Source organism: Magnolia sinica, chromosome 4 (genome assembly GCF_029962835.1).
Source record: "Magnolia sinica isolate HGM2019 chromosome 4, MsV1, whole genome shotgun sequence".
NCBI classification, from domain to species: Eukaryota; Viridiplantae; Streptophyta; class Magnoliopsida; order Magnoliales; family Magnoliaceae; genus Magnolia; species Magnolia sinica.
In genome coordinates, this window is record NC_080576.1 from 12,880,433 (window position 1) to 12,906,993 (window position 26,561).

The following is a 26,561-nucleotide window of genomic DNA, read 5'->3' on the forward strand; positions in this document are numbered from 1 at the left end:
GCCATTGGCTGCAAGATCTTGCGCTCGAACTTAGGTGGGGCTACCAAGATTTTTGTCGGAATCCACCAAGTCTATCTGTTTTTTTAGCTCATTTTATGATATTATGCCAAAAATGAGCATGAAAATTCCGTTCCAGGTTCGTCAGCAACTTTTACCTACCATTCGTGCCATTAATAACGTTGTCCTTATTAATATTAACCGAAAATATAAATATTAGCATGATTCAAAACTTCTACAGCCCTACAAATATTTCAAAGCAAACATTCAATTATCAAGTTTTTGGCTTACTTGAGCGTTTGAGAGGGTTTATTGTTGGCCTCATGTCCTAAGATAAAATTAGAAAATACATGGATAGAAAATATTTTTAAAAATTATTACTATGAGCCCCACCTCTTTTTGAGGAATTTTGCGAAAGCCTTTAGCAGGAAATTTGGGTGCCTTTTTAACATCTAAAGCTACTCGTGGAGGTTCGCACCAACGGCCTTTTTGGGTAAAGGGATTAGGTGGGATAGGATTAAAAAAAGATAATTATTATCCATGCAGGGATTGTACCTGTTGCCCTGGGATAAGATTAATGCCATGCTTTGTTGGTAATAACTTTTTCCAGCTTATTTTAGAGCATAGACAATTAATGAAACAGATATCGAAATCTCATGTAGACTGCACCGGAAACATTAATGATTGATGGTTAAAAATTTCTTATCAGAGGCATAAAGATTCTGATCAAGCTGATATTTGTAATTTACCTTCATCCAGTATTTTTGACCTTATAAACAAGTTGGATGAAAAATAAATATTATGATGGACTCTACAGAGCTTTTAATGGCAAGTGTTTAATTACAACCGTTTCCCCTGGTGTGGGCCACCTGAGACTTTGAGCTGCTTCATTTGTGGGCCCATACCTTAAAATTAACTTGAAAAACGGAAAGACGGCGTGGATATCCAAAACATACATCAAGGTGGGCCCCACAGTTAGGGATCCACCGAATCTGCCCCCTTGTAAGACGGGCCTCGAGTGTTGAAGTGTTCATCCCTTCCGTCCATATTTCAAAGGAAAAGAATCAAATAATCAAATCGTTGGAATATTTCTATCCAGCAGTTTTATTTTTCCTACCCCGTCGAATGTACGGTCCACCGAATGAATGGTTTCGATCATTGGAAAATCACCCCAGGTCGAAAGAAAGTACCCGCGTACGGGAGGCGCAATGCCTGCCGCCCTAAGCTCTGTGGACCCCACATTAATGTATACGTTATATCCACTCCGTTCATCCGCTTCTTTGGCTCATTTTAGATCAATATACTAAAAATGAGTTAGATCCGAAGTTTAAGTGAACCACCTCAAAAGAAAAAATGAGGATTGAATGCTACCATTAAAAACTTTTCGAGGGCTAAAGAAGTTTCGGATTAAGATATATTTCCGCTTTCCAATTATCCACGTCGGAATCACCTTGTGAACGGGTTGGATGGCAAATAAAAAATCGCAATGGGCCCTACAGAGATTTCAACGGTGGGCGGTGAGCGTCATCATCGCCACTGTTTCTTGTGGTGTAGTCCACCTTAGATTTATATTTGCATCCTGTTTACTACAGTCCCAAAAAATGATCTGTAGAAACAGATGGAAGGCATAGATATAAATATAATACATACATCACGGTAGGTTCCACAGAGCTTAGTCCCCTAGGAATTAGGGCGTGTTTGGGCAGTGGATGGGATTCATCTGGTCGCCGAGTCTACTCATGTTTGGGAAGAATGGAAAAGCCTGGAATTAGATTAGTTGGAATTGCATTGGTCCGTGCCAATTTCACTCGATGTTAGCAAGTTGTGTAGGTCCACCATGATGTGTGGGCTATATCCACACCATCCACCCATTTTTTGAGATTATTTTAGAGCATTTACCAAAAAATAAGGTAAATCTAAAGCTCAAGTGGACCCACCATAGAAAGCAATGGGGATTGAATACTTACAGTTAAAAACTTCTTTAGGGCCACGTAAGTTTTGAATCTACCTCATTTTTAGGCCCATGCCATAAAATGAGGTTACAAAACAAGTGAACGGTTTAAATATAACACAAGTGAGTTATTTTCAGTAATTTCATTGTACCACCGTATTACCAACCAAGCACGGCATTAATATTATCACATGGCAACAGGGACAATCCCTGCCATAGGTAATAATTATGTTTTTTGAATCCCACGCCACCTAATGGCTTCTAATCCACCGCCCAAACACGCCCTTATCTACTTGAAAAGAAACGTCGGCGCAAGGGTCCGGAAGTTAAGAAATCTGAGGCTATTTTTCTCTCCCTTCACTCCACCTAATGCAAATATCATTCCCTCTATCCAGCGAAAACCCTCCATAAAAAGGAAAATTACAAAAAAACCTCTCTCGAGTTGGAACGGAAACCGTTGGCTGCTTTTCCCTCTCACTCGAAAAAGGCCAAAGGATCTTTCTTTCTTTTCTTCTTTTATTTCTTTGTTTAAAAAGAGTATTATCTGTTTTGAGAATATCTGCTGCTGCTGCTGATGTTTGAAGAAAATTCAATTAGATTATGCGAATATGCTTTTCGACTCTTGAGTGATCTCTGTCGTCTTTGGTGATTGTGATGTCACGGTTTCGGAAGTGGTCTTCTTTTATTCATTTATTTTTTTAAATTTATTTGATCTTGGTGGGTTTTTTTTTTCTTTTTTAAACGAGAAGATTCGACGGTTATGATGGGTTTCTTAGCTGGTTATGGTGAGAATTTGATTTTTTCCTTCTGGTTCATGATCAAAAACCATTTTTTGTTGGGTCTTTAAATGGGTGTCGTTTTCTTATGAGATTTCTTTTATTTTTCCTTTGTTCTTGTTTTTCAATATAAAAACATTAAATTCGGTGTTTCTTTTTTTTTGGTGAGACGTGAGATATCACGATTTGGGTTTCTTCCGTTGGGGTCAAAAACCTGTAATTAGTCGGGTTTTTATGAAAAAAATTGAGGTTTTTCGATCTGGGTCGTCTACGTTTTGGGGTCGTAAGCTGGATTTTTAGCTGAGATCGTTTTTTAAAATTATTATTATAAAAATTTGAGGTTTTGCGATCTGCGTCGTTTTCTTTCGTGTTCAGGAATCTCTAATTTCTGTGGGGATTGGGGAGAGGTTGGATTTCGATAGGAATTCGGGGGTTTTGTAGTTCAGAACATCCTCTTTCACTTCGAAGACGGCGTTTCTGATGAATTTGGGAAGTTCCCCGGGCTGGGTTTTGGCTCACAGAGAGGATTTGAAGTTTCAAGATCTGGTTCTTATCCGGGGCTTGATTAATGGGGATAATTTGAGATTTCGTGATCCGGGTCTTTGAGGAAATTGATTTGGGAGAAGATGAATGCGGTGGAGAGGCTGAGTAGCTACATCTCCCGGGGTGTTTATACAGTTTCGGGCCCTTTCCACCCTTTTGGAGGAGCTGTGGATATCATCGTCGTCCAACAGCAGGATGGTAGCTTCAAGTCCAGTCCTTGGTACGTCCGGTTCGGGAAATTTCAAGGTATGTTGAAGACTAGGGAGAAGGTTGTCAATGTAAGTGTCAATGGAACAGATGCCGGCTTTCACATGTACTTGAATCATAAGGGAGAAGCTTACTTTCTCAGGGAGGTGGACAGCAATGAAGGTGGCAGCGTCTTCTCTTCTCCATCTTTGGGCGATGAGACGGACAACCGGTTGCAGAACGGGAGGTTGACGAACACTCAAGGCATGGATTTCGATGGTAATCAGTCGAGTTCGGTGATGCAGATTGATGTAAGTAACGGGAAGATCATGTCGAGGACGAATTCACAGCGGCCTCGGATTTTTGGGCTTATGTTTGGCCGGAAGTTGATGAAGGACGAAGACAGGCTTAAGAAAGGAGATGCCAACATGCAAAGGGTAAATTCATTGGAGCGTGCTGAGATTGCTGCAGATCTCTTGGAGGTGAAGTGGTCCACCAATCTTCAGACCAGTAATAGAAGGACGGGTACTGCTGCTTGCTTATCAGCTCCTGAGACAGCAGCTGAAGAGAAACATAAGGATCTGCAGGTTGGTGACAAACAAGAACCATGTAGCCCATCTGTGCATGATAGCAACGACCATAGTGTTGCAAATGTAGAGAATTCCTACGGGATAACCAGTCCGAAACATCCCTGTTTACAAACCCATGAGCAAATCTTGCAAAGCAGTGAAGTTCATGATGTGGAGAATGCTTGTTCCAATGAGGTGTTGGCTTCTGAGCTGAGCGTTTTTCATTTGCAAGGTCCCAGTTTTGATGAGTCGGAAGTGGGCCTGGTTGACGATTCAAGTGACTTCAGTGACTCTAATACAGAAAAGGCATCAGATAGAAATGATGGTATTTTAACAGCGCATGTTTCCGAAAAGGAAAATGGTGGAAGAGGAGCTTCTGCCTACATCCACAGCGAAACATCTATAAATTTGAGTGCTGGGATCAATGCTTCTGGCGAAGGAGGCCTTGAAACCCTGAGCTTTTCAAATGGAGGAGGTGAGGAAGTTGAGGTTTACACTGAAGTTTTACATAGCACAACTGAGCTTATTTCCGAGGTAAATTCAAAACCAGAATCTGATTTACTCATAGTTAAAGAGAGTTTACATGGATTTGATGACTCAAGTTTACGGTTATCTAACGGTGAGAATTCCTTGGAGTCTCATACTCTGAAAGTTGAATATGACGACAAAACGGCTTCTGAAAAATCCTTGGAAAAAAGTATTAGCTTCGAGGCATCTTCTACTGATGGTGGACCAATGCAATTGGAATCCCTCTCTTCTCTCGATATACAGTTGCTAAGTTCTGGTTCCGTTGAATCTGAGATGGTGGAACTCATTCACCAAGATACAGTAGTTGAGAAACTTGCTCCAGAGATGACTTTGGAAACAGAACCATCAGAAATTTTGGAAAACCAATTTCAAATGCATGAGCTGACTTTTTCTTCTTCAGTTGTTGACAGTCATCAAGAATCTAACAACGATTCTCTGCCTGAGAGACTTGTGAACTCCAGCATGCCACCATCAAACAGTTTTGAGGAAGATCAATTCCTTTTCGGCAATCCTGATGATTTTGCAGTCAGCGAAATCAGATATGAGGAGTTGATTTCTGAGGATTCTGTCAAGATGGGTGTTCAAGAGACAGAAGGCATTGGAGAGCAGCATGAGCCGAATAGTATAAATCATGTGTCGCCTCTACCTCCAAATCGATTTTTTGGGCCCCGATCATTTTCTACTGCAGGTTTATATTCTGGGGGTCTCGATGAAGACCTCTCGATGAATACTTTCGAAGCCTCACCCGAGGAATCACGTGGTCGAACCAGCCCAATAAGCATTCCGAAAAGTCGTAGATGTACAGGGGAAGTTGCACATTTGGCAGGATCTTTGCCGAATATCCAGGCCCATCCATATGAGCTTGAAAGGTCTAATGTTCTTCGACCTCTAAGTCGTTCTATGGATTCGAGTTCTGAAAGTTCGAACTGGGGCATGCTTAGGAAGGATTTCTCAAGTTCTTTAAAGTTGAAACCAGCCACTGAAAGCCGCATAATACAGGACCATCCTACGGCGGATGCTACAGTGGTTGATACTCTGAGCATAGCGCATGAACGAATGTCAAGTAATCCTGCTGTTGGTAAGACAATTGGTTTTTTCTTCTAATCCATCTCTTAAGTACTTAACCCTCAATATTTTGTGAGTTTTCCACCGTCTCTTAAATAGGGCAACTCATCCACGCACGGTTGGATACATTTAAACCCCACCTAAATTGGCCAAATTACAGATGGAAGGTGAAATCATGTTTACCACATGATCTTGGTGATCCAATTTGTGGGCCATCAAATGCATGGTTACAAAGAAAATGGTCAGAGTTACAAATTCAACTACAGGTATCAACAGGTATCAAATGGTTATGATTGTCCGATCAGTGTGATTTCGTGATCTGCTCCATCCACTCATGATTTGGATGTCTGGATTGACCGTTGATGTACATTTATGCTATGTGTGTTGTTGATGAGTCACCATAAAGAAATAGTGGAAAACCCAGATGGCTTTGGGTGTACTTCTGTGGTGTTAATCCATTTCATGTCCTGTGCGCAGAGATATCCCTTTGTAGACACTTGCTGTTTGAAGGGATGGGGGCTGATGCTGCCTCTCAAGCATTCGATACTGAAAAAGTAGATTTGAAGAAGTTCAGTGACCTGGGTCCATCAGTTATGGAGAATGATAACCTAGTTGTAAAAATAGGTGGCCGTTATTTCCCATGGGATGTGGCTGCCCCGATTGTTTTGGGGATGGTTTCGTTTGGTCCGGGACTAACCTTTCCGCCAGAAGGCATGATAGCTGTGGACCAAGTTGAAAAAACTCTTGAAGGTGATCTGTCAAGAGCGGTTGCCCCCTCTGGCGGAAGTTGGAGGCTTTGGCCTTTCAGTTTCAGAAAATCAAAAAGTGAGATCTCTGTTTGTCCAGCTCGAGATGGCCCCAAAGGCAAAGGAGCTGAGGCTGATAACAATGCTTCAGAGAACTCCAGGGAGGCTACTGGGGAAAACAAAGCGAACAAAGCCTGGACTCCGAAAAAGAAGGCGGTGCGGGTGATTGTTCCAACGTCTGAACAGCTGGCTTCCTTGAATCTGAAGGAAGGGCGGAATGTGATCACCTTTACATTCTCAACTGCAATGCTAGGAAGGCAGCAGGTTGTTGTTTCCGCAATTCAAAATACTGGCATTGCATTGTTTTTAAAAATTTTATTTTCTATTCTGCCTACTTGAAATGTATTCTTTTGAAAAGGTGGATGCAAGAATTTATCTGTGGAAGTGGAACGCTCGCATTGTTGTCTCAGATGTTGATGGTACAATTACCAAGTAAGTTTTGGATTTGTTCTATTAAATTATACCTTGTATATTGTTATATGGCCAAGGATTGAGGAAAGTACAGTATCATGTTTGATATTTACACTTCTAGCAAGTCTATGCTTTGTGACATGGGCATGTGTGCTCGTCTCAGACATGAGAAAACCTGACAAGCCGACACACCCATGTAGATATATGATGATATGTGGAAGGTATTATCATATAGCTTTAGTTCATAGATGCATAATCTATAGATATCTGTATTGACATATGTATACTATATATAACACAAGCAACTTTTGGACATTTTTTCCCTCACAATTCGTTTCTCTAGGGCAGAGACATTTGGATATTCTAAGGACACAGGAAGACATTTCAAATGCGGATGGGGGTATTTTGGGAACTAAGAAGTGTGGCTGTTGTCGGTAGTACGGTTTAGATGAAAAAAGCCTGCAATGGCTTAGATTATTCTACACTCCAAGCAGCAGTTTGACAATTTTACCCATGTAATTAGTTAGAGAAGACGCATGAGGTTGGTTTCTCCAAGGGAAAATTTGTCCTTTCACTCCTTGCAGGTAGTCCACACCTCTCTCCTCCTTTTACATCTAGTCTACATAGAAGGCAAGTTTTGAGGAAGTCTGTGTGACAGAGGCTCTATGGGACCCACCATGATGACCGTGTGAAATTCACTTAATACATCTGTTACATCAGCTCAAGTTAGGATGTCAGCCCACAAAAGAGGGAGATTGGACATTCAAGTGGGCCACAAAGTTTTAAACAGTTGGAATGGGTCGTCCACTGTTCAACCCTTCTCTCTTTCTAGCTTTGTGTATAAGCTTCCATGTAGCCTCACTCTTTCCCTCTCCCTCTCTCTTCTTTTTTCTCTCTGCTAAGTGTCCCTCCTTCCCTCTCCTTTCCTCTCTCCACGTACGTTACATGTTCCACACCCCCTAGTTAATATAAGAAGGAAAGAACTATGTCAGTTGCTGTATAAATACTGCTAATACACGGGACTAAAAGATTGACTCAGTTTTTCTCCTCATCGATGTCTTGTAGCATGTCTGACACAGGTGATCAGAAATGTCTTATTTATTTTTTCAGAAAAAAGGAGTGTCCTTGTCACATAGATTCTTCTATATTCTATAAGTAATCTTGCTTAATTGTTCTGGGTATGAACCAATTGTTTTTACCGTGTATGACCAGTGATGGTTCCATTAAAAATAACTTTGGTTTTCTGTCCTATAACTTCATTGATTCAGATGTTTTAGCCTTTTAGGCATATAATGTAGTAAAGCTGCTGGTTTTTCTCATCTCTTCTTTGTGGCAGTCAATGGGCCTGTCCTGGACCAAGCAAACTGCAAGTTTTGAAATGGCTGCCCTTGACCAGGCCCATACCAACACAGCCCCATTCTTTTGTCAATAGCCCCATTTAAATCTGACTGCCAACAGTTTTAGGACTTAGGAATCACCGACTCTCATTTCATAGTTTGTTTGTGAATTAGAGGATACGTAGCTTCTCTGATATCTGCTGCTTTCCCAAATACATGAAACGTTTTATGGATGCATCTGACTATTCTTGTATTTCATGTGGATCACAGATCAGATGTGCTTGGACAGTTCATGCCTTTGGTTGGGAGAGATTGGTCACAGTCTGGTGTTACGCATTTATTTTCTGCAATTAAGGTTCGCTTCTTGTATGCCTTTGTTTTGTGTTTGTAATGAAAATTTTATAATTCTTATGTGTTATTTGGGGCTTGGACTCCACAAATGTGCATTTGATCTACTGCTGGGAAGAGAGTTGATATTCTTTTGCATGGGGCGTAGAAACTTGCTATATTGTTTCTTTTGGATCTCATTGTCGGAAAATGTCATCTCCACATACATCGCCCACCAGTGTTTTAAATATCGATGATATCAGCCAATATATCCAACGATATATCTTGTATCCCACCTACGCGATACAAAACACACAGGTAATGCCTATATGTCCTACCTATTCGATCTAGTGAGCATTTTCAATTTTTGATCCATATTTTTGTTTTAAATCATGGTAAACCAGTGTCAAATGGTTACAAATTTATGATTCTTCATGTTTTCCATGAAAAATTATGGATTTGGAACTTTGATTTCGAGATTTGGGGGAGATGGGTCAAGTTGTGGAAAATTGAGAAAAATCAAAATTTGTCAATTTCTCACAAATCATTTGCGATCTTTGTATCCAAAAACAAAATTAAACATGTATGTAACCCGATCTGGTGATTCTTCTTTTGCTTTTGAATGTATGTCTTCTTATGTTTGTAAATTATATGAATAAACTTTGAATATACTTGCATCGGTTTGGTTGGAAAGCACATATATTAGGGCCACATACAAAGGAAACCCTTATTATGTGCACTTTTTTTTTGGTAATGTTTTGATTTCTAAGTGTGTTTTGATGTCCTTTTCAACAATCCCTGAAGTTTCATTGAAAAATTCGACTAATTTCCCAATGTTCCCATGTTTCCCAACAACAATGATACATTATGCAATACAACTGATATATCTCATGCAATAACCGATATTTATCCATCTCTCAAGGGTGCGATACATTACGCGATGATGATATTTAAAAAATTGTCGTCCACTAGTGTCAATCTTCTCTATTTGTTGAATACGTTAGATTTCTGTTGAGTTCCATTCAATTATTATTAAGAGCTCATTCCTGTAAGTCATGCTTCATCAAATATAAAAATTCTTCATGCATTAGTTCTCTGATTTTTTATTTTTATTTTTTAAATTCTTTTTTCTTTTTTGAGTATATCCTGTAAAAAAATAATCCTGCAAAATTGAAGCCATTTATCTCTCTATAAATTTTTTTTTATAATTGTTTTAAAGATTTCCTTTTTTGTGGATCCTGTGATGTAGAAGTTTGTTCTTGATTGAAGCTTTGGCTAATTGAATCTTCAACTTAAAAGTTATGAAATTTTTGTGCAAGAAAGTTCTTGATCAGATGAAAGAACAGTTGCTTAAGTCATAGCCTCAGCCATCACATTCCATTGGATTTTTTTTTTCTCAGGTGTTATGAGTGCTACTACAAACAACCAATCATTATGTGTAATGAACCATGCTTTCAATCTATTAATGTGAACCATGTTAATATGTTTGTTTTCTATGAGAAGCTATGTAGCTATTAGTTAACTATGAGCCAATTATAGGCAGACTGGGCGGCTATATCTCAGTTTTGTGGTGAAATGTTTGATGTATGTCTTATTGAATTGGGCTGTGTGATTCTTCCTGGGAAAGAAAAGAAATAATAATAATAAAAGAATTGGGCTATGTGATGCAGGCATGTATCCCATGTGGCATGGCATAGGATATTGCGTTGGTGATTTTATTTGAGTAAAGTAAAATCCCTAGTTTAGAATGTTGGACAGTCAAGGAACAACATGTTCATAGGATGAGGTTGGAATGTGTATGTTGAGATTGATGAGTGGCAAGACGAGGAATGATAAAATTAGAAATGAAAGCATTCAAGGGAACATAAGGAGTAGCACCAATTGGTAAGAAAATGATGGGAAGTAGACTCAAATGGTTTGGGCATGTGCAACAGAGACCAAGAACTGCACTGGTTAGGATTGAGTTGGTTCAAGTCGAAGGCTCTATGTGGGCAAGGGGAAGGTCCAAAAGGATGTAGGACGTAGTAAGAAAAAACTTGATGACCTATGGTTTAACTGAGAATATGGTCCTCGATAGAGTGGATGGTGGAACTGGATTCATGTAGCCGACCCCAATTAGTTGGGATAAGGCTTAGATGATGATGATAGTGAAGTAAAATCCTAGTTTAAGAGATTCTTGTGCACAAGTTTCAAATTGGTGGAGATTATATAGAAATTTATTGTAGTAGACTTTTGATCATTCACCTGTTCTTGTTTTTTACATGCCCAACTTTTGATCATTCACCTGTTCTTGTTTTTTTACATGCCCAAAAGATAATTGGCTGTTACTTAACGTCATTGGTATTAGGTGCAGTAGCTGGTGGGATGTTTTGTGGAAATCTAACTTTCATCTGGGTTATTGCAGGAAAATGGATACCAGTTACTCTTTCTTAGTGCACGTGCAATTTCTCAGGCCTACCTCACGAGGCGGTTCCTTTTCACCCTTAAGCAGGTGCTGTATGAAGAGTTGGTCTTCAATTCTGTACTTTTGGGTGGCATTTGGGGTGTTATGCCAACTTGTGGTTGGTGGAACTTCTGAGCCAACAAGAGTGATAGAACCTTTTTCTTTCCCCATCTTTTTCCACCCCAATTCACAAGTGTAATATGTACAGGGTCTTGGGCATTCTTGGCGTCCAATTCGGTGCTAGCCTATCATGTTGACCTTGTGGCCTTAGAAATTTGAGGATTTCATCTTCTTTTGTATATTTTGGATATCTATTCATGTATCGAATCTATTCCTAAGGAGGGAATAGATTGATGTTTAGGAATATGCATGCCTTGGAGATAATAATGTACTTGTGTTTGCAGGATGGAAAGGCACTACCTGATGGACCAGTTCTCATTTCCCCGGATGGGCTTTTTCCCTCACTGTACAGAGAAGGTAATTTGCTTACTCAAGTTCTTTCTTATGACTGATCACTGATGCATTATAATGTTGTAGTTATTGATTATGCCAGATTCAAGGTCACATTGCATGCTAGTATCACATGTGATGTTCTCAGTTCTCCCAGTATATGATCCAATCTTGTGGAAAGAACCTCTTCCCTTAGGGACGGTTTGGATGCAAGCAAAGTTGTGTTCCAGACTGTCTGGATCATGCTGTCTTGGATAGGCTATTCAGCTTATGCTGTCTTGGACTAGGTATTTTATTCATTGTTTGTCAAACACCCTAGAACAAGGAGTAAAATTGAATTGTGGCACATCCAGGGAACTTAAGATGGATGGTGGTCCATGTAGCATTTGTTGCATATGTGCTCATTGACACATGTAGGGAGCTTGAAAATTGATAGTGGCACAAGTGGCATGTAGGGTGCTTGAACATGGACATCGAGGATTGTTTTCATGTACTAAAGTTGGAACTAAGGATAAGCTTTCCTCATCTTTACTTCACCTTGTTAAAGAGATGTCATTCTTAATATGTTTCACCTTGTGGGTAGAGATTGTCCTTATTTTTCTCGATTCTTGTGCATAAATGAGTTAGACAAACCATGGACAAACTGTCTGCGACAGACATCTTATGATGGCCATAACTTTGCTTGCTTTCATCGAAACAACTGTCAAACAGTTCATTGGAACTGAACCTGTTCAAAAAGAGAAAACCTGACTCAACTCAATGTTCAGTCGAGTTGGGTCAACTCGAAGACCTCATTGATTCTTCAGAAGACTTGGTAATAAATATATATTTTTGAAAGATGATGTAATTTATTAAAAGCCAAAAGGTCAACAAAAGAAAAACAAAGTAGAAACATGAAGGAATAGCTGTGCCTCCACATACTGAACTCATCCACCCTGAATCTCCACACCCACTCACCTAATAACGTTGAATCAATGATGTCGATTCTTCTAATACCCGCGCCCCCATCAGCGTACGGTCTGCAAATCTCTCTCCAATTCAATAGATGGAATTTACCCTTAGCTGCTCTACCTTACCAAAGGAAGTCCCGTCTAAGCCTATCAATCCTCTCAAGAATAGATTTTTTTTGAAAGGTCCTCTCAAGAATATATTTAGGACACCAAAACAGTGACTTAAAATAGAGAGGGAGATTGGATAGGGTCACCTTCATTAATGTAATTTTACTGCCAAGAGACGGGAGTTTACTCTTCCATGGCAAAAGTTTCCTCTCCATTCTCTCAATCACCTTGTCCCATAGATGTTTTGCGGGCTTGCCGACATAGAGAGGAAGGCCGAGGTGAGGGGTGAGAGCTAGCACGGCATCTGAAAATGCTAGCCAACCGAGAGACCTCCTCCTTTGGCAATAGGATCACAAGAAGCTCACTTTTAGCGAGGTTAATGTTGAGCCCCAACACAACTTCGAAACATCTGATAATCTTGATGAGATTGTCCACCATGGACTCATCGGCATCACAAAAAAGAAGGATATCATCTGTGAATTGGAGGTGGATGACCTGCGGGGGAACATTTTCAACTTCGAAGCCCCGAAAAAGACCTACAGATTGGCCTTTGATTTGCATCCTACTCAAGGCTTTAGAGACCACCATGAACAAGAAGGGAAAGAGGGTCCCCCTGACGAAGATCCGTTGACGCTTTGAAAAGGCCAAACAAAAAGCCATCAATGAAAAGCCAAACGGAGATCCATCATTAATAAAATAATGTTTTAAAATAAAACAAAATTGTCGAACTAATAAGAGATGTGATGAAGAAAGAGTGAAAAAGGGCAACCCTTTCTTTCATAAGATTTTTTTCCCCAAACAGAACCCATTTTAAGTTATAGAAGTTATTTTATTTAAAAATAAGTCCGGACATGATTAAATCTTGGCAGATTACATTGAGTCAACTGGGCCTTGGTCAAATTTAGCTTTCGGTTGAATCAGGTTGAAATATGATTTTGAGTCCAACCCTCCTCCCCCCAAGTTTCCTGTCTATGCGTTCTTGTTGGTTGAAACTTAAATTGACATGAATTATTTGTGCTGCCATGTATTCATACATTGTATTTATAATTTCAAGCTCTGAAAGAAGTTTCCGGCTGAATTGTTTGTAGTTATTAGAAGAGCTCCTCATGAATTCAAGATCGCATGCCTGGAGGTAAGTCCTAACTTTTACATTCTAACTTCACTTACGAGGCATGTATGTTTCTAAAAACCAAAATTCTATGGCATCACTTAAAACTACTTCAGTTGTATATTGAGCATTACATTGGTAGAAAACTGCAGTTGTATTACTATTGCTTTTTCAAACCGCTTGTTGCCTAAACGAGACTTCAGTTTGGGTAATGGGTGTCATTTCTTGTTTTCTTCATCCCCATCAAGTTTTGCTTATGGTTTTCCAGATTCCATGCAAGTAAATTTCACTCTTCTTTACATATATCACCATCTTGTCCTCAGCTAACTGGCCATTTATTTGTTCCCTTTCTCTTTTATGGTTTTGAAATTAGAAACAGAGATAAAAGATCTCCTAATAGAGGATGCGTTTATGGAGTAGTTGCTTACCATGCATTCCGTTCTCCAATTTATCACAGGATATCAGAGCATTATTTCCTCTTGATTGCAACCCATTCTATGCTGGTTTTGGCAACAGAGACACTGATGAGTTTAGCTACCGTAAGGTTGGAATGCCAAAAGGCAAGATCTTCATTATCAATCCCAAGGTATTATTTGCTTCGTAATGCTATATTTTATTACCAAATGGGCTATAAAAATCGACAGTGACCTTATACATCTTTCCGACCCCTCTTGATCCTTGAGAATGCAGGGGGAGGTTGCTGTGAACCGCCGGGTCGATACGAAATCATATTCTTCTCTTCATTCTCTCGTGAACGGCATGTTTCCGGCCATGTCGTCGGCTGAGCAGGTTGCCACTGCAAACGATGCTTCCAACTCTCGTTTTTAACCTAGGGTGCATTGGATTGAGATATCTCAACTCTGTCTGGGTCAAGTATGAAACTGTGGGAATTGGCATAGTAGCAACACGGTCTACCAATAAGCTGAGCGTGGATAGGTATTTTGGTTCCATATTCTGAAGTGCAGCTGGCAATTGGTTGGAGCTGGCTTCCTGGCATGGCCCACCAATGGGCCAGTCTTGTGCCTGATTTTGGCCCACCAAATCAACAAGCCTGGTGCACGTCTGAATTTCATACTCAAATTTGCCTGAATCCAGGCCTGATAAATAAGAAGGGCTGGATCCAGCCTATCCCACCCTTATTCTAAATGTCTACTTGAGAACAAATCTGAAATTTCAGCTAATTTTTTAATTTCAGGAGGACTACAATTCATGGAATTATTGGAAAATGCCCCTTCCAGAGATCAATGTCTGAAGCTAAAACAACTTCATACCAACAAGAGACACCTGCCTTTATCAAGTGGAGGCAGATACGGAAGGACTTGTTGGCGTGCCTGCAGATTATGGGAATCATCCAGGTAGAATTCTCTCATCTTACCATAAACCTTTCCTGCCATAATGTGTAACTGTAAAACCCCATCTATGGCTGGAAATGGGCTGGGCCCAGGCATTGCAAAATCAAAGTTTTGGAGTACGCCCTTCCCAAGCAGTTCAAAAATCGAGCCGAAATCAAATCCGAGTCCAACCTTTGCCACACCACCCTCACCTTTCCCAAAAGCACACCTCTTTTTTTTTTTTTTTCTTGAGTGTTCCCTAATAACTTAATGCTACTTTTCTTCGAATGATGAATTTACTCATGATGGTTTTTTGGAAATTTTCATGAGTAGCCCTTATATTGGAAGGCATTTGTTGTTTTTTCCCCTCACACGAGTTGTTAGAGTTACCTTGACATTGATTCTGTGAAAGATATTCTTATTCTTTGTTTGATAACAAAAAGGCTAGTTGTGACATCAAATCTTCACTTTATAACCATACCTTGATTATAGACGGGATGTATTTGCATGCGTGTGCTTTGAATAAAGTGAAAACATCGCTATCTACCTTCCTTTTCAAGCCTTCTATTTACTTTTGTGATTTCATTGTCGGGCATTCCCTTCTGTGAACACTTCTTTTTCAACACCCAAGCGAGTGCACTTTTTTGGAATTTCCGTAACACTTCTTAAAACGGCAAACATGTGCAAGATCCAAGCTGATCTTCAGGCGGGCACTGTACTGCATGAATGCTGATTGTCAGACATGTATGTTGAATGTGAACCATTGGTCAATTTCTCTTACCTGTCCATTCCTTTCGTACAATCTTGGCCCACCTGATGATCAGATGGGCATATTTTTGAAACAACGGAATCCACATGGTGGGGCCCTCATGAACTGCTAACATATTGCACCTGTGGCATCAAAGTGTCCTTATCAGTCCTCTTTTCTTTTATGCAGTTTGTTCTGAGCATTTTAATAGTTGCGGCGTGTTGTTGGGGTGTCACTCGATGCTAACTAATATGAAATTGTGCAGCCGTGGTGTCAATACATGAGCTACTATGTGCTCCACTGGTTGGTTATTCTGGGCCCTTGAACTGATGGCGGTGGGACGTTACCTGTACAGGCAAATGAAATGAAGATCTGGATCTTCAGCATCGTTTGATTTAGTTTATAGAGCTGGATGGTGTAGGTCATGAGATTGCAAGCATTGTAACAATGTCTATGCATGCACTTCAGTGTGCTAAAAGAAGTGGCATATTTGAAGAACATTTGTATCATTTGTTCATAGCTATATATGTAACTCATTCATCTATACTGTTTTTGATTGCAGATGTTTGTTGTTTGGGGCATGCTGTATCAGGAAAGCTTCCAGACTGGATGATCCTAACCATCCAATTGCAAATGGATGGTTGGAACAAATAATTATTGAGAACTGATCACAGACAGCTAATCGTATCAGTACTTGTGGTGCCGTGCCATCTTTTCTACCAACATATCACTTGTGTAGGACATCCGTACCATCAAAACGGTGTGCCTCACCCTGAAGATGACCCTTCTCTATAATCAGACTCATCTGATCACTAGGTGGACTGCACATGTTAAGCTAGATTGTTGGTTGTCTGATGGTTTTGAAGGTGCGGCCCACCTGACAATCAGAACAGCACGGCCTGGTTTTTTGTACTAGGTCCTCTTCATGGTGGCGCGGTTTTCATGTATTGATGTCCTAAACTAAGTGGCATGTTGTCTGGAAAGATGGTATGCTACCACAATTTGTGGTACTTTGCCTGTATATGATCAGTTCTAAATATAATTATTCGGATTCAATGGGTGAAAGTTCTCTGATTGGATGGTGAGGGTCACTCAGGTGGAGTGTTTCGGGAGTGGCCGCAGCCTCACCTAAGACGGTATGGCCCTTACTGTGGGTCGAACCTGATGTACATATTCTATATCCATGCAGTTCATTTATTTTTTTAGATCATTTTAGGGCATGAGCCCAAAAATGAAGCAGATCCAATTCTCAGGCGGACCATACCATAGGAAACAGTGTTGATTGATCATTAATGAGCCACATAAGTTTTGGATCAAGCTGATATTTGTTGTTTCGGTTCATTCAGGTTTATGTGTCCTTATCAACAGGTTGGATGGCAAATAAACATTATGGTGGGCCTTAGAAAGTTTGTAACAGTATGGTGTTCAATCAACCATTGTTTCCTATAGTATGGTCCGCCCGAGATTTGGATCTTCTTCATTTTTTGGCTCATGCCCTAAAATGATCCGGCAAAACAGATGGACAGCGTGATCAGATTGGTCAGGATGACTGTGTTGTACGGAAGCTCCCCATACAATCTCTCTGGGGACTGTTTGGATATGGAAAATGGGAGTGGAATATATTGTGATAGTTGTGACACCCAGATCCATAGCTCAACTGGCAGACTGAGTGGAGATACCTTGTTTCAACACTTGAGGTCTTGGTATCGATACCTAGCGGGGGTGGCTAACATGGAGTGTGTGTACTGACATGGGTGTGTACTAACAAGCTAACCCAGTAAATAAATAAAAATAAAAATGTTGTGATAGTTGTGGAGCATAGCTAGATAGCTGGAAATACTTTTTGGATCAGCAATCCGTGCATTTTATATTTCATTTGAATGCATGGACAATTCTCTTATCTTCACGGATCCATATCTCAAGTGGTAGACTGAGTGCAAAACAAGGTATTTTTTGTTTTTTAATCATAAAGCAAAGTAAATGAGGCATCATTATTATTCCAAGGTGTTTGTTTAAACAAGAACTGCAGCCCATAAATCAAGTATCAAAAACATTCGAAGAGAAAGAATTAAATACATTCAAAGAGAACAAGAAAAACAAAATGGTAATTGTTGAGGTCAAAATTTGAACTTCCCTTCGCTCGGATATTTGCACTCCGACCCGCTTTAAAGCCCTGAACCTGCACAACAGTGATGAGCAAAGGTGGCCCTGTTTTGAGTAGGGGACCCTCCGATGCCTACGTCAGGTCAATGGAATCTAGGTCTAAGTAGTATGGTAGAGGGAGAGTGTGAGATCTTGCGTACCCGTTTGCTTTTCACAAGATGCTATTTATACCTTATCGCCTAAGGTGGGTACACCCGTATAACTTGGCGCATCTTAGGGCATGATGGGCATATCCGTCTAACTAGGCGCATCTTGGGGCATTTGCCTTATCTTACGAGTGATTCGGCTACTTGGTTGTTGCATGGTCGTGCCGACGTAGGTGGTTGAGTAACCGACGCCAATTGTGTGATAGTGGGACACTTCACGGCCTTCCTCATTAGTGAATTCCGGTCCGAGTCCTAAACCGAGCACCTTGGCATCAGATCGCTCCGAGCCAACAACTTCAGCCTTGGACCATTCTAGGATTCCGCTCTTACCTCGAGGCAGACCGACTCACCCTCGAATCATACCATCCGTGGCCTCGAAACATAACAGTCGACGAATCGGATGTTCATGCAACTCCGAGCTTAGTTTTATGCCTTGAATCGACTTTGGATTATCTCAGACCTTAGAGTTGAGGCGTCCCTGGTCTTCCTATAATAGAAGCCCCATACTCTTCGAGTTTAGACACGAACTCGGAGAGTAAGTATATATACGGAAGATTGGTAGTTCCCCCGTTGCGTCCCCAACGCGTGCAACTATAATCATGGTTTTCATATTCAAAAGGATATGTCCTCGGGGTTTTCTGTCCACGGGTTATCCTCGAACGGCCGTGTGGCGACGGTTAGGATCTCAAATAATCAGAGACATTATGGGGACCGCCACGTAAGCCACGAAGGGCGGCTAAGCGACGCTTCCACTGCTCGGAGCCCGTCGCCCAATGTTTGGGGCACGTGACTTGGTAGTGCTCAGACCAATGGCCTCCAACCACGTGTCCTCTGAAGTCAGCTCGCGACGATTCGACTGCGGCCATCATATCTCGCCATTAATGCAAGAATCATCCGCGGGTTATAAAAACCCCAGCGCTCAGAGGCGCTCATATTTTCGCTTCCTGAATTCGTGTTGTTGCGAGCTGCCTGAGAGGGCGATTTCTGGTAAAGTGATTTCCGGCGAGCGTAGTCTGTGAGGAGAGGCGATTCCGGCCGATTAGTAGTTTTCGGTAGAGGCGATTTTCGATGACCGTCCGGTGAATCCTCTCTCTCCTTTCCGGTTTACCCTTATTTCCTTTGCTTCTGCGGGATGTCGAACGATTTAGAGATGGTCCAAGGTGATTATGCCTTCGACGATGACTCCGAGCCAGGAAGCTCGGATGATAGAAGAGGGGCCTCTGAAGGCACTTTAGATACTGTACCCCTCTTCCCTCCACCCAGGAGGGACAAAGAGGCTGGGGCTAGGACGCGCCGCAAGGGCCGGAAGAAAGCCTCCCACATCCCCCGAGATTCGACGGGGATGGCTATAGAGATGCCCACGAGTGGGCGAACTACGAAAATCGTCCCGAGAGGCTTAATGTTAGTTGAGTCTTAGATGGAATGGATTCGATCGAAGTTTGAGATCACAGACTCCGTACAGATACGAGCACCAGAGCCCCTCAATATTGCTGGGGCTCTTGCCGAAGGGGAAGTCGCGATCTTCCTCTGCGCGCTGCAATGTGGGCTTCGACTTCCCATGCATCCCTTCGTCCGAGCCTTGACAGCCTATTTGGGACTGGCTCCAGGCCAGTTTACCCCCAATGCTTGGAGAGTTTTAATATCTTCATATATTATCTGGTGCCACGTCGAGAACCTGGAATTGACACTAGAAGAGCTAATCGGTTTATACTTGATTAAACACGATAACCAAGAGCCATGGTATTATTTTGCGACTCGTGGCAGCAAAGGCTCGGTACTGGTCTTGCAACTTTCATCCTTTAACAAGGATTGAAAAAATAAGTAGTTTTGGGCTTTCGGCGAGTAGGAGGCGTCGGCAGCAGAGCTCAGGAACCTAAGGACTCGGGTTCCCACCCGATTTACTCTTTCAGGTCGGATCCTGAATAGTCTTTTCGCAATGCTTCCTTATTTGCTGTGGTTTGATCAAAGTCTTCATTTCATTTTTGTAGACTTCCCAAGGGGCTCACCTCTTGTCACCTCGGATCAGAAGAACCGAATAGCTAAGGCCAGGGCGCGTCTGGAAGATCTACGCTCCTGGTCAGTTCTGATTACCGCCGACAACCTCCATCGGTTCGGGCTCTGCAAGTCTAAGCCACTCCCAATGTCGTTCAGTAAGTTTCCCTTCGCCTTTTACTTTGAAGAATCTGAATATCTCTCAACTTGGACATTGATTCATTATCTCATGTTCAGGCATGGCCGAGGCTTCCGGATCTTAGAAGAGGAAGGCCGCCCCGTCCGTCGAGGAGATATTAAGATCCGAACCACCGACGAAGAAGACGAGTCGGGGAAAGCAGGCGACCCCTCGCGCCAGAGGCCCATCGGCCCCAATTTCTGTTGCTACAACTTCGACTCCAGCTTCAATTTCTGCAGCTGCAGCTCCAGTTCCAGCTTTAATTTTTGTTGCTGCAGCTCCAGCATACGCCGTGGTTGGGGCTGTGGCCGATGACATTCCAGCTCCGACACCCCCTCCAGTTATTGCCCCCCATGTCCCTGGCGTGCCTCCACCAGCCCCCGAGCCCTGCATAACCATCCCATCTTCTTCTAAATGGGAGGAGGCCATTCGGATGGCCGACGTGATGCTCTCCCCTCCCGAAGTTGGAGATGATCCCAGAGCTGAGGCCCAAGCTTCAGCGGGCAGCGAGACCGGGGCAAGGGAAGCGACAGGGTCGGAACCAGTGGAGATAGACTTCAGCCGAGCTATCATATGTCGGGCTTGGTTCGCTGGGTTGCGAAGCATGCTCCGGAGGAGGAGATTGCAGCCATTCTCAACAAGTCGGATGAGTCCATTAACGACATGACCTTCGTCTTTTACCAGGTATTTCTACCAACCTTTCTTCTCTTTGATCTTTTTTTTGTCGCGTTTATATGCTCATTTTCTTATTTTGATTCAATTTGTCTTGAGGCTCCTTTTGACTCGGGAGAGGTTGAGGGAGCTCGCGTAGAAAGACACAGAGGTAACAGCTCTCAAGAGTGAGATTGGGACTCTCCGAGACGAGGCTGTGTTCCTCCGAATGGAGCAGGTGAAACTGCACCGGCAATTCGATGATGGAAAGGCGCAAGAGCTACAACTCCAGGGGGTTGCTAGCGACCTTCAGGCACGATGCGCCACCGCTACAACCAAGCTAACCCGAGGCAGGGCCCATGCCGACTCGCTCGCGAAGGAGAATGCCCGATGGGCGACGTGTTGGAGCAGACCAAGGTCAAAGTGGTAAAAGAGCTGAGCAGAGCGGTAACGCGGGTAAAGGAAGCTCAACGGGCTGAAGATGAGGCCTCCTTGGCATTGGCGGTGGCCGTTACGATGGATGCGTTCAAGTCCTCGAAGGAGAGGACCGCAGAAGCTACTAAGTTCTAAATTGCGGCTACGATGCTTGCCTGGACGTGGTCCAGGAGCTCTATCCGGATCTCAACCTTGAGCCCCTACTTCCTGAGGACGCGGGGGAGAAACCTGCTGAAGACGTCCCTCTAGGCCCAACTCCCACCTCTCAACCCCCTTCGACCAACTAGTTTTTCTTCTCTTTTAGTTCTCAAAAACACTTATTTAATGGATGATGTTGTGGATGGTCTTTTTGACCCCCTGGAGATGGCGCGATAATCATAGTTGATTTTTTGGATGATAATTGTTAGATGTTAAGTTGTCAATTGTCGAGCCGATTCCTTAGCAGGTCGGCTCACATCAAGGCTGTCTTCCCATACTTAAGAGATTTAGGCCCCTTGGTCGTTTTGTGGAATCCTATGATGTTGAAATTATTAGGACCGATCCCCTGGGGGGTCAACTCCTCTCACGAATGACAGGCGGCTTTTAGTAGATCCGTCGGTCGCATGACGAGCCGACTCATTTGTCGAGGAGTCGAGTCGTCCATGGGCTTTTCCTCTAAATATGAAGGGATCCCTTGGAGAGTTTTTGTGGGATAACGCACTATCCCCTTCTTTAAAGGATCAATCCGTTAAGTCGGCCTCTGCTTGTAAGAGGCAACTTTTTCCATTTGTCGACAATTCGTTCAGGTAGATACATAGAAATAGAGATTTTATTGAAAACCTTAAAGGCTAGTTGCTTTGAGGTGTACACATACTGAGGGCCTTCAACGGCCAGTACATCAGGAGTAGTAGATTTTCAGGTGCTCGACGTTCCATGAATGGGGGAGCTGACGCCCTTTGAGATCCTCCAAGTGGTAAGAGTCAGGCATGGTCGATCAGACGACGCGGTAGGGCCCCTCTCAATTGAGTCTGAGTACCCCAGCCCCCGGCTCTGCAGTGTTCTGAAAAACTCCGCGAAGAACCAAGTCTCTTGGGCGGAATCGCCGAGTCTTGACCTTGGAGTTGTAAAATTGTGTCACATGCTGATGCCGAGCTGCAACCCGGAGCTTGGAGACATCTCTAACTTCCTTGAGTAGATCCAGATTGGCTGCGATCTGCTAGGCGTTTGATCCTCCTGATAGTTTCTGATTCGAGCTATAAGGAGGCCAATCTCGACTGGCACCATCGCCTCCGAACCGTAGGAAAGTGAAAATGAAAATTTTCCAGTAGATGACTGAGTCGTAGTCCTATATGCCCAAAGGACAAATGGGAGCTCCTCGGCCCAGTTGCCTTTTGTTTTCTCTAATTTTGTTTTGAGATGGTGCTTGATGACTTTATTGACTGCCTCTACCTGTCCATTGGATTGCGGATGCCGAGGCGAGGAATACGCATTCGAAATGCCTAGTCCCCGACACATGCCTTGGAACTTGTTGTTGTCGAACTACCTTCCGTTATCGGATACGATAGTGTAGGGGATTCCGAACCGACAGACGATATTTTTTCAAACAAAGTCAACCACCCTCTGTTATGTGATTTTTGCGACAGGATCGGCTTTAGCCCACTTAGTGAAGTAATCGAATGCGACAATAGCGAACTTGACCTCCCCTTTTCTAGTGGCAGAAGTCCGATGATGTCAATCCCCCATTGGGCAAATGACCACAACCCACTCATGGGAGTCATTTCTTCCGCAGGTCGCCTCGGCACAGTCGCATATCGTTGACACTTATCGCACCTTTGAATGTAGTTTTTCGAGTCCTCCCTGATGGTTTGCCAGAAATATCCATGGCGGAGTATTTTCAAAGCCAGGGCCCGACCGCGAGAGTGATTTCCGCAGTTGCCTTCATGAATCTCCCGTATCATGTAGTCTGCTTCATCGGGTCGGAGACACTTGAGGTAGGGCTGTGAATGCCCTTTCTTGTACAAGATCCCGTCCAAGACTATGTACCGTGCAGCTCTAACCCTCATACGCCTTACCTCCAACCTGTCCGAGGGGACCTCACCTGATGTGAGGTAATTGTAAATTGGGTCCATCCAACTCGGAGTGACGTCTACTGGGTTGACCATTTCTTACTCTATTCGGTCAATGTTCAGATGCTTTATGAACTCTATAGGGATGATTCGAGGGATTTTTCCCTTCGTGGCAGAGGTTAGCCTTGCGAGGGCGTCAGCCCAGGAATTCTGTCCTTGGAATTTGGTTGATAGTGCAGCTCCAGAACTTTTCTATCAATTTCTTGGCCTCAGCCAAGTAGGCCACCATCCTGATCTCCTTAGCCTCATATTCAGTGGAGATATGATTCACCACCAACTGAGAGTCGCACCGTACTTCGAGAGACTAGACTCCCAGACTGGCCGCCAGCCTAAGTCCAACCAGTAGGGCCTCATACTTCGCTTGTTGTAGGCTTTGAAACCGAGTCTGATTGCATACTGGATAAGCGTAGAGTCAGGTGCGACTAAGACAATCCTCGCCCCGGCATGTTTGACGTTTGACAATCTGTCCACGAAGAGAATCCATCCCGGCTCTGACACTGTCTCTTAATTGATTGGAGGAACAGACGAATGAGCTACCTCCACTTCGGCGTTGATCCTCTCTTCGCTTGGAGTAGTGAACTCCGCAATGAAGTCGGCCACAACTTGGCCCTTAATCGCGGTCCTTGGTCGGAACTGGATATCGAACTTCCTGAGTTCGATTGCCCACTTAGTTAGCCGACCCGACACCTCGGGCTTCTGAAGGACTTACCTAAAGAGAGAGTCGGTCAAGACGATAATGGAATGGGCCTGGAAGTACGGGCGTAACTTCCGAGCCGAGACAACGAGACAGAGTGCTAACTTCTCCAGAGTCTGGTACCTTGTCTCGACAGGTACCATCACTTTACTCACATAGTATACGGGGTGCTACTTGCCTCTCACTTCTCTAATCAGCGCCGAGCTGGTGGCTAAGGCCGAGACCACGAGATACAGGAATAAGGGCTCGCCTTCTTCGGGTTTGGATAGTAGAGGCGGTGAGCCCAAGTACTGCTTCAACTGCTGAAAGGCTTGCTTACATTCCGATGTCCACTCAGCTTTCTTATGACCCTTCAACTGATGAAAGAAGGGGAGGCATTTGTCAGTAGCTCTGGATATGAACTGCCCGAGTGCTGCTACTCGTCCAGTGAGGCATTGCATCTCTTTAATAGTACGAGGTGAGCTCATGTCGAGGAGTGCCTTAATCTTGTTAAGATTTGCTTCAATGTCCCTCTTACTGACCTGAAACCCGAGGAATTTGCCGGAGCCAACTCCGAAGGCATACTTCGTGGGATTCAGCTTCATCTAGTACTCTCGGAGAATGGAGAAAGTTTCTCCGAGATCGGCTAGGTGGTCGGATGACTTAGTGCTCTTAACGAGCATGTCGTCGACATAAACCTCCATAGTACGTCCGATCTGCTTGGCGAACATTTGATTCACCAATTTCTGATACGTGGCCCCAGTGTTTTTCAGGCCGAATGGCATGACCCGGTAACAGTAGAGTCCCTTGTAAGTGACAAAGGTAGTCTTCTGCTTGTTTGGGGGATACATCGCCATTTGGTTATACCCGGAATAGGCATCTAGGAGGGAGAGTAGTTCGTGCCCCGTTGTACTTTCTACCAGCTGATCGATCCAAGGTAAGGGAAAGCTATCCTTAGGGCAGACCTTGTTCAGATCCGAGTAATCCACACAGACTCGCCATTTCTCGTTGGCTTTTTTGACGAGGACCACATTTGCGATCCAATCTAGATAGTGTACCTCCTTGATGAAGCCAACACTGAGCAGTTTAAAGACCTCGTCGGCTATGGCTTCATACCGCTCGACGTCGAACGGTCTCTTCTTTTGTTTCACGGGTCTGTGATTCGGGTCCATATTCAGCCTGTGAACCATGACATCAAGAGAGATCCCAGACATATCCTCATATGACCATGCGAAGACGTCTCTGTGTTGCTGCAGGAAGGCCAACATCTCAGACCGTTGCTCAGAATTTAATGACGTTCCGAGCTAAATAGTCTTGCTCGGATCTACTCCATCGAGCAGCACGGCCTCCAAGTCTTCCACAAATGAGTCCTTTGTGGGTCCCCTAGGATCAAGGAAGTTAATGGTGAGAGCTTGCTTCACTGACCATTTCTTTACTGCTATCACATAACATTTCTGAGCCTCGCGTTGATCACCTCGGAGATAGCTTCCGCCTTCAGCAGGGAACTTCATCATTAGATGGTATGTGGACACGACCGCCCTCATTGCGTTGAGAGAAGGTCTGCCCAAAATGACATTATGCACTGATGGCATATTGATGACAAGGAAGTCCACCAGGAGAGTAACTTGATGTCGTCCTTCTCCTACGGTCACAGGGAGGGAGATGGCTCCTTCAAAGATTACCCTTTCTCTGACAAAGCCATGCAGGGGAGTCTTCACAGGTCTGAGGTGCGACCTTGGAATTTCCATTCTTTCGAAGGCCTCCGAGTAGATAATATCAGCTGAGCTCCCGGTGTTGACTAGGATGCGGTACACTTTGTGGTTGACTATGGTCATAGTCACCACCAAGGCATCGTCGTGCGAATGCTGGATCCCGCGCGCATCATCTTCTGTGAAGGTAAGGTTACAAGGATTGACTCGAAGCTCTTTCTTTGGCCGCTCAGTCAAGTGGACATAATGCTCTGGGTCGGACTTTTGGGAATGAGTTTTACAGGCCCTGTTTGAGTCTCCTCCACCGGACGAACCGCCGAAGATGATGCGAATTTCGACCGATTCTTCTATAGTTTTGCTCGGCTGCTCTTCTCTCTGAGCCGTTCTATCTTCTTTTTTATATCGACTCAAATGACCCTTGCGGATGAGAGTTTCAATCTCGTCTTTGAGATCCACGCAGTCACTCGTATTATGGCTGTGGTCGCGATGGAATCGACAATACTTGCGCCTGTCTAGGTATTCTGCGTCGGCATTCATACAAACAAGCCAATTTAAGAGGTTCTAACATCTGATATCCAATAAGATCTGTTTTATAGACGTGTTAAGGGTGTGTAAGAACAAAATCAGCCATCAGGCTTCCTGCTTGGACGACGATCACGAGGAACGCGGTTGTCCGACTTCTTGGTGGATGATTGGGGTTCGTTGTTCCTCTGCCTCTTTCCTTTGATTGGCGGCTCTGCTACTTAAACATTTTTGCGGGAGTTAGAGAACTCCTCAACATTAGTGTATTTTTGAGCTTTAGCGATGAGCTTGGCCAACGTATTCGACGGATTCTTTCTAATGGAGAAGGTGAACTTCCTCTCTTTCAGACCGTT

General features: G+C 43.3%; 2 protein-coding genes across 19 annotated transcripts; one reads left to right on the plus strand and one right to left on the minus strand.

Annotated features, from left to right (window-relative positions):
• Positions 1 to 2,371: 2,371 nt before the first annotated feature.
• On the plus strand, positions 2,372 to 16,178 carry LOC131242476 (phosphatidate phosphatase PAH2). 18 transcript variants are annotated; one of them, XM_058241130.1, is made up of 11 exons: positions 2,374 to 5,628; positions 6,093 to 6,685; positions 6,780 to 6,853; positions 8,440 to 8,524; positions 10,901 to 11,001; positions 11,344 to 11,416; positions 13,536 to 13,579; positions 14,013 to 14,141; positions 14,239 to 14,344; positions 14,751 to 14,910; positions 15,824 to 15,959. In XM_058241130.1, the coding sequence occupies exons 1-10, from the start codon at positions 3,351 to 3,353 to the stop codon at positions 14,805 to 14,807; spliced, it is 3,540 nt and encodes a 1,179-aa protein (XP_058097113.1). In that variant the 5' UTR covers positions 2,374 to 3,350; the 3' UTR covers positions 14,808 to 14,910; positions 15,824 to 15,959. The 18 variants fall into 18 exon arrangements, with proteins under 18 accessions (XP_058097127.1, XP_058097128.1, XP_058097126.1 ...); XM_058241129.1 differs by having other exon boundaries at positions 2,375 to 5,628; positions 15,900 to 16,178; XM_058241131.1 differs by having other exon boundaries at positions 2,378 to 5,628; positions 10,901 to 10,987; positions 14,246 to 14,344; positions 15,900 to 16,178.
• Positions 16,179 to 25,281: 9,103 nt separating this feature from the next.
• On the minus strand, positions 25,282 to 26,223 carry LOC131244032 (uncharacterized). The gene has a single exon (XM_058243699.1). The coding sequence runs from the start codon at positions 26,221 to 26,223 to the stop codon at positions 25,282 to 25,284; it is 942 nt and encodes a 313-aa protein (XP_058099682.1).
• Positions 26,224 to 26,561: the final 338 nt, after the last annotated feature.

Excerpts from the sequence above, each read along its gene's own strand:
- LOC131242476 (XM_058241127.1), top strand. The coding sequence starts at position 3,351 with ATGAATGCGGTGGAGAGGCTGAGTAGCTACATCTCCCGGGGTGTTTAT. Across the intron at positions 5,629-6,092 it reads GTCAAGTAATCCTGCTGTTG|AGATATCCCTTTGTAGACAC; the intron begins GTAAGACAATTG and ends TCCTGTGCGCAG. Across the intron at positions 11,002-11,343 it reads AAGCAGGTGCTGTATGAAGA|GATGGAAAGGCACTACCTGA; the intron begins GTTGGTCTTCAA and ends TTGTGTTTGCAG.
- LOC131244032 (XM_058243699.1), bottom strand. The coding sequence starts at position 26,223 with ATGAATGCCGACGCAGAATACCTAGACAGGCGCAAGTATTGTCGATTC.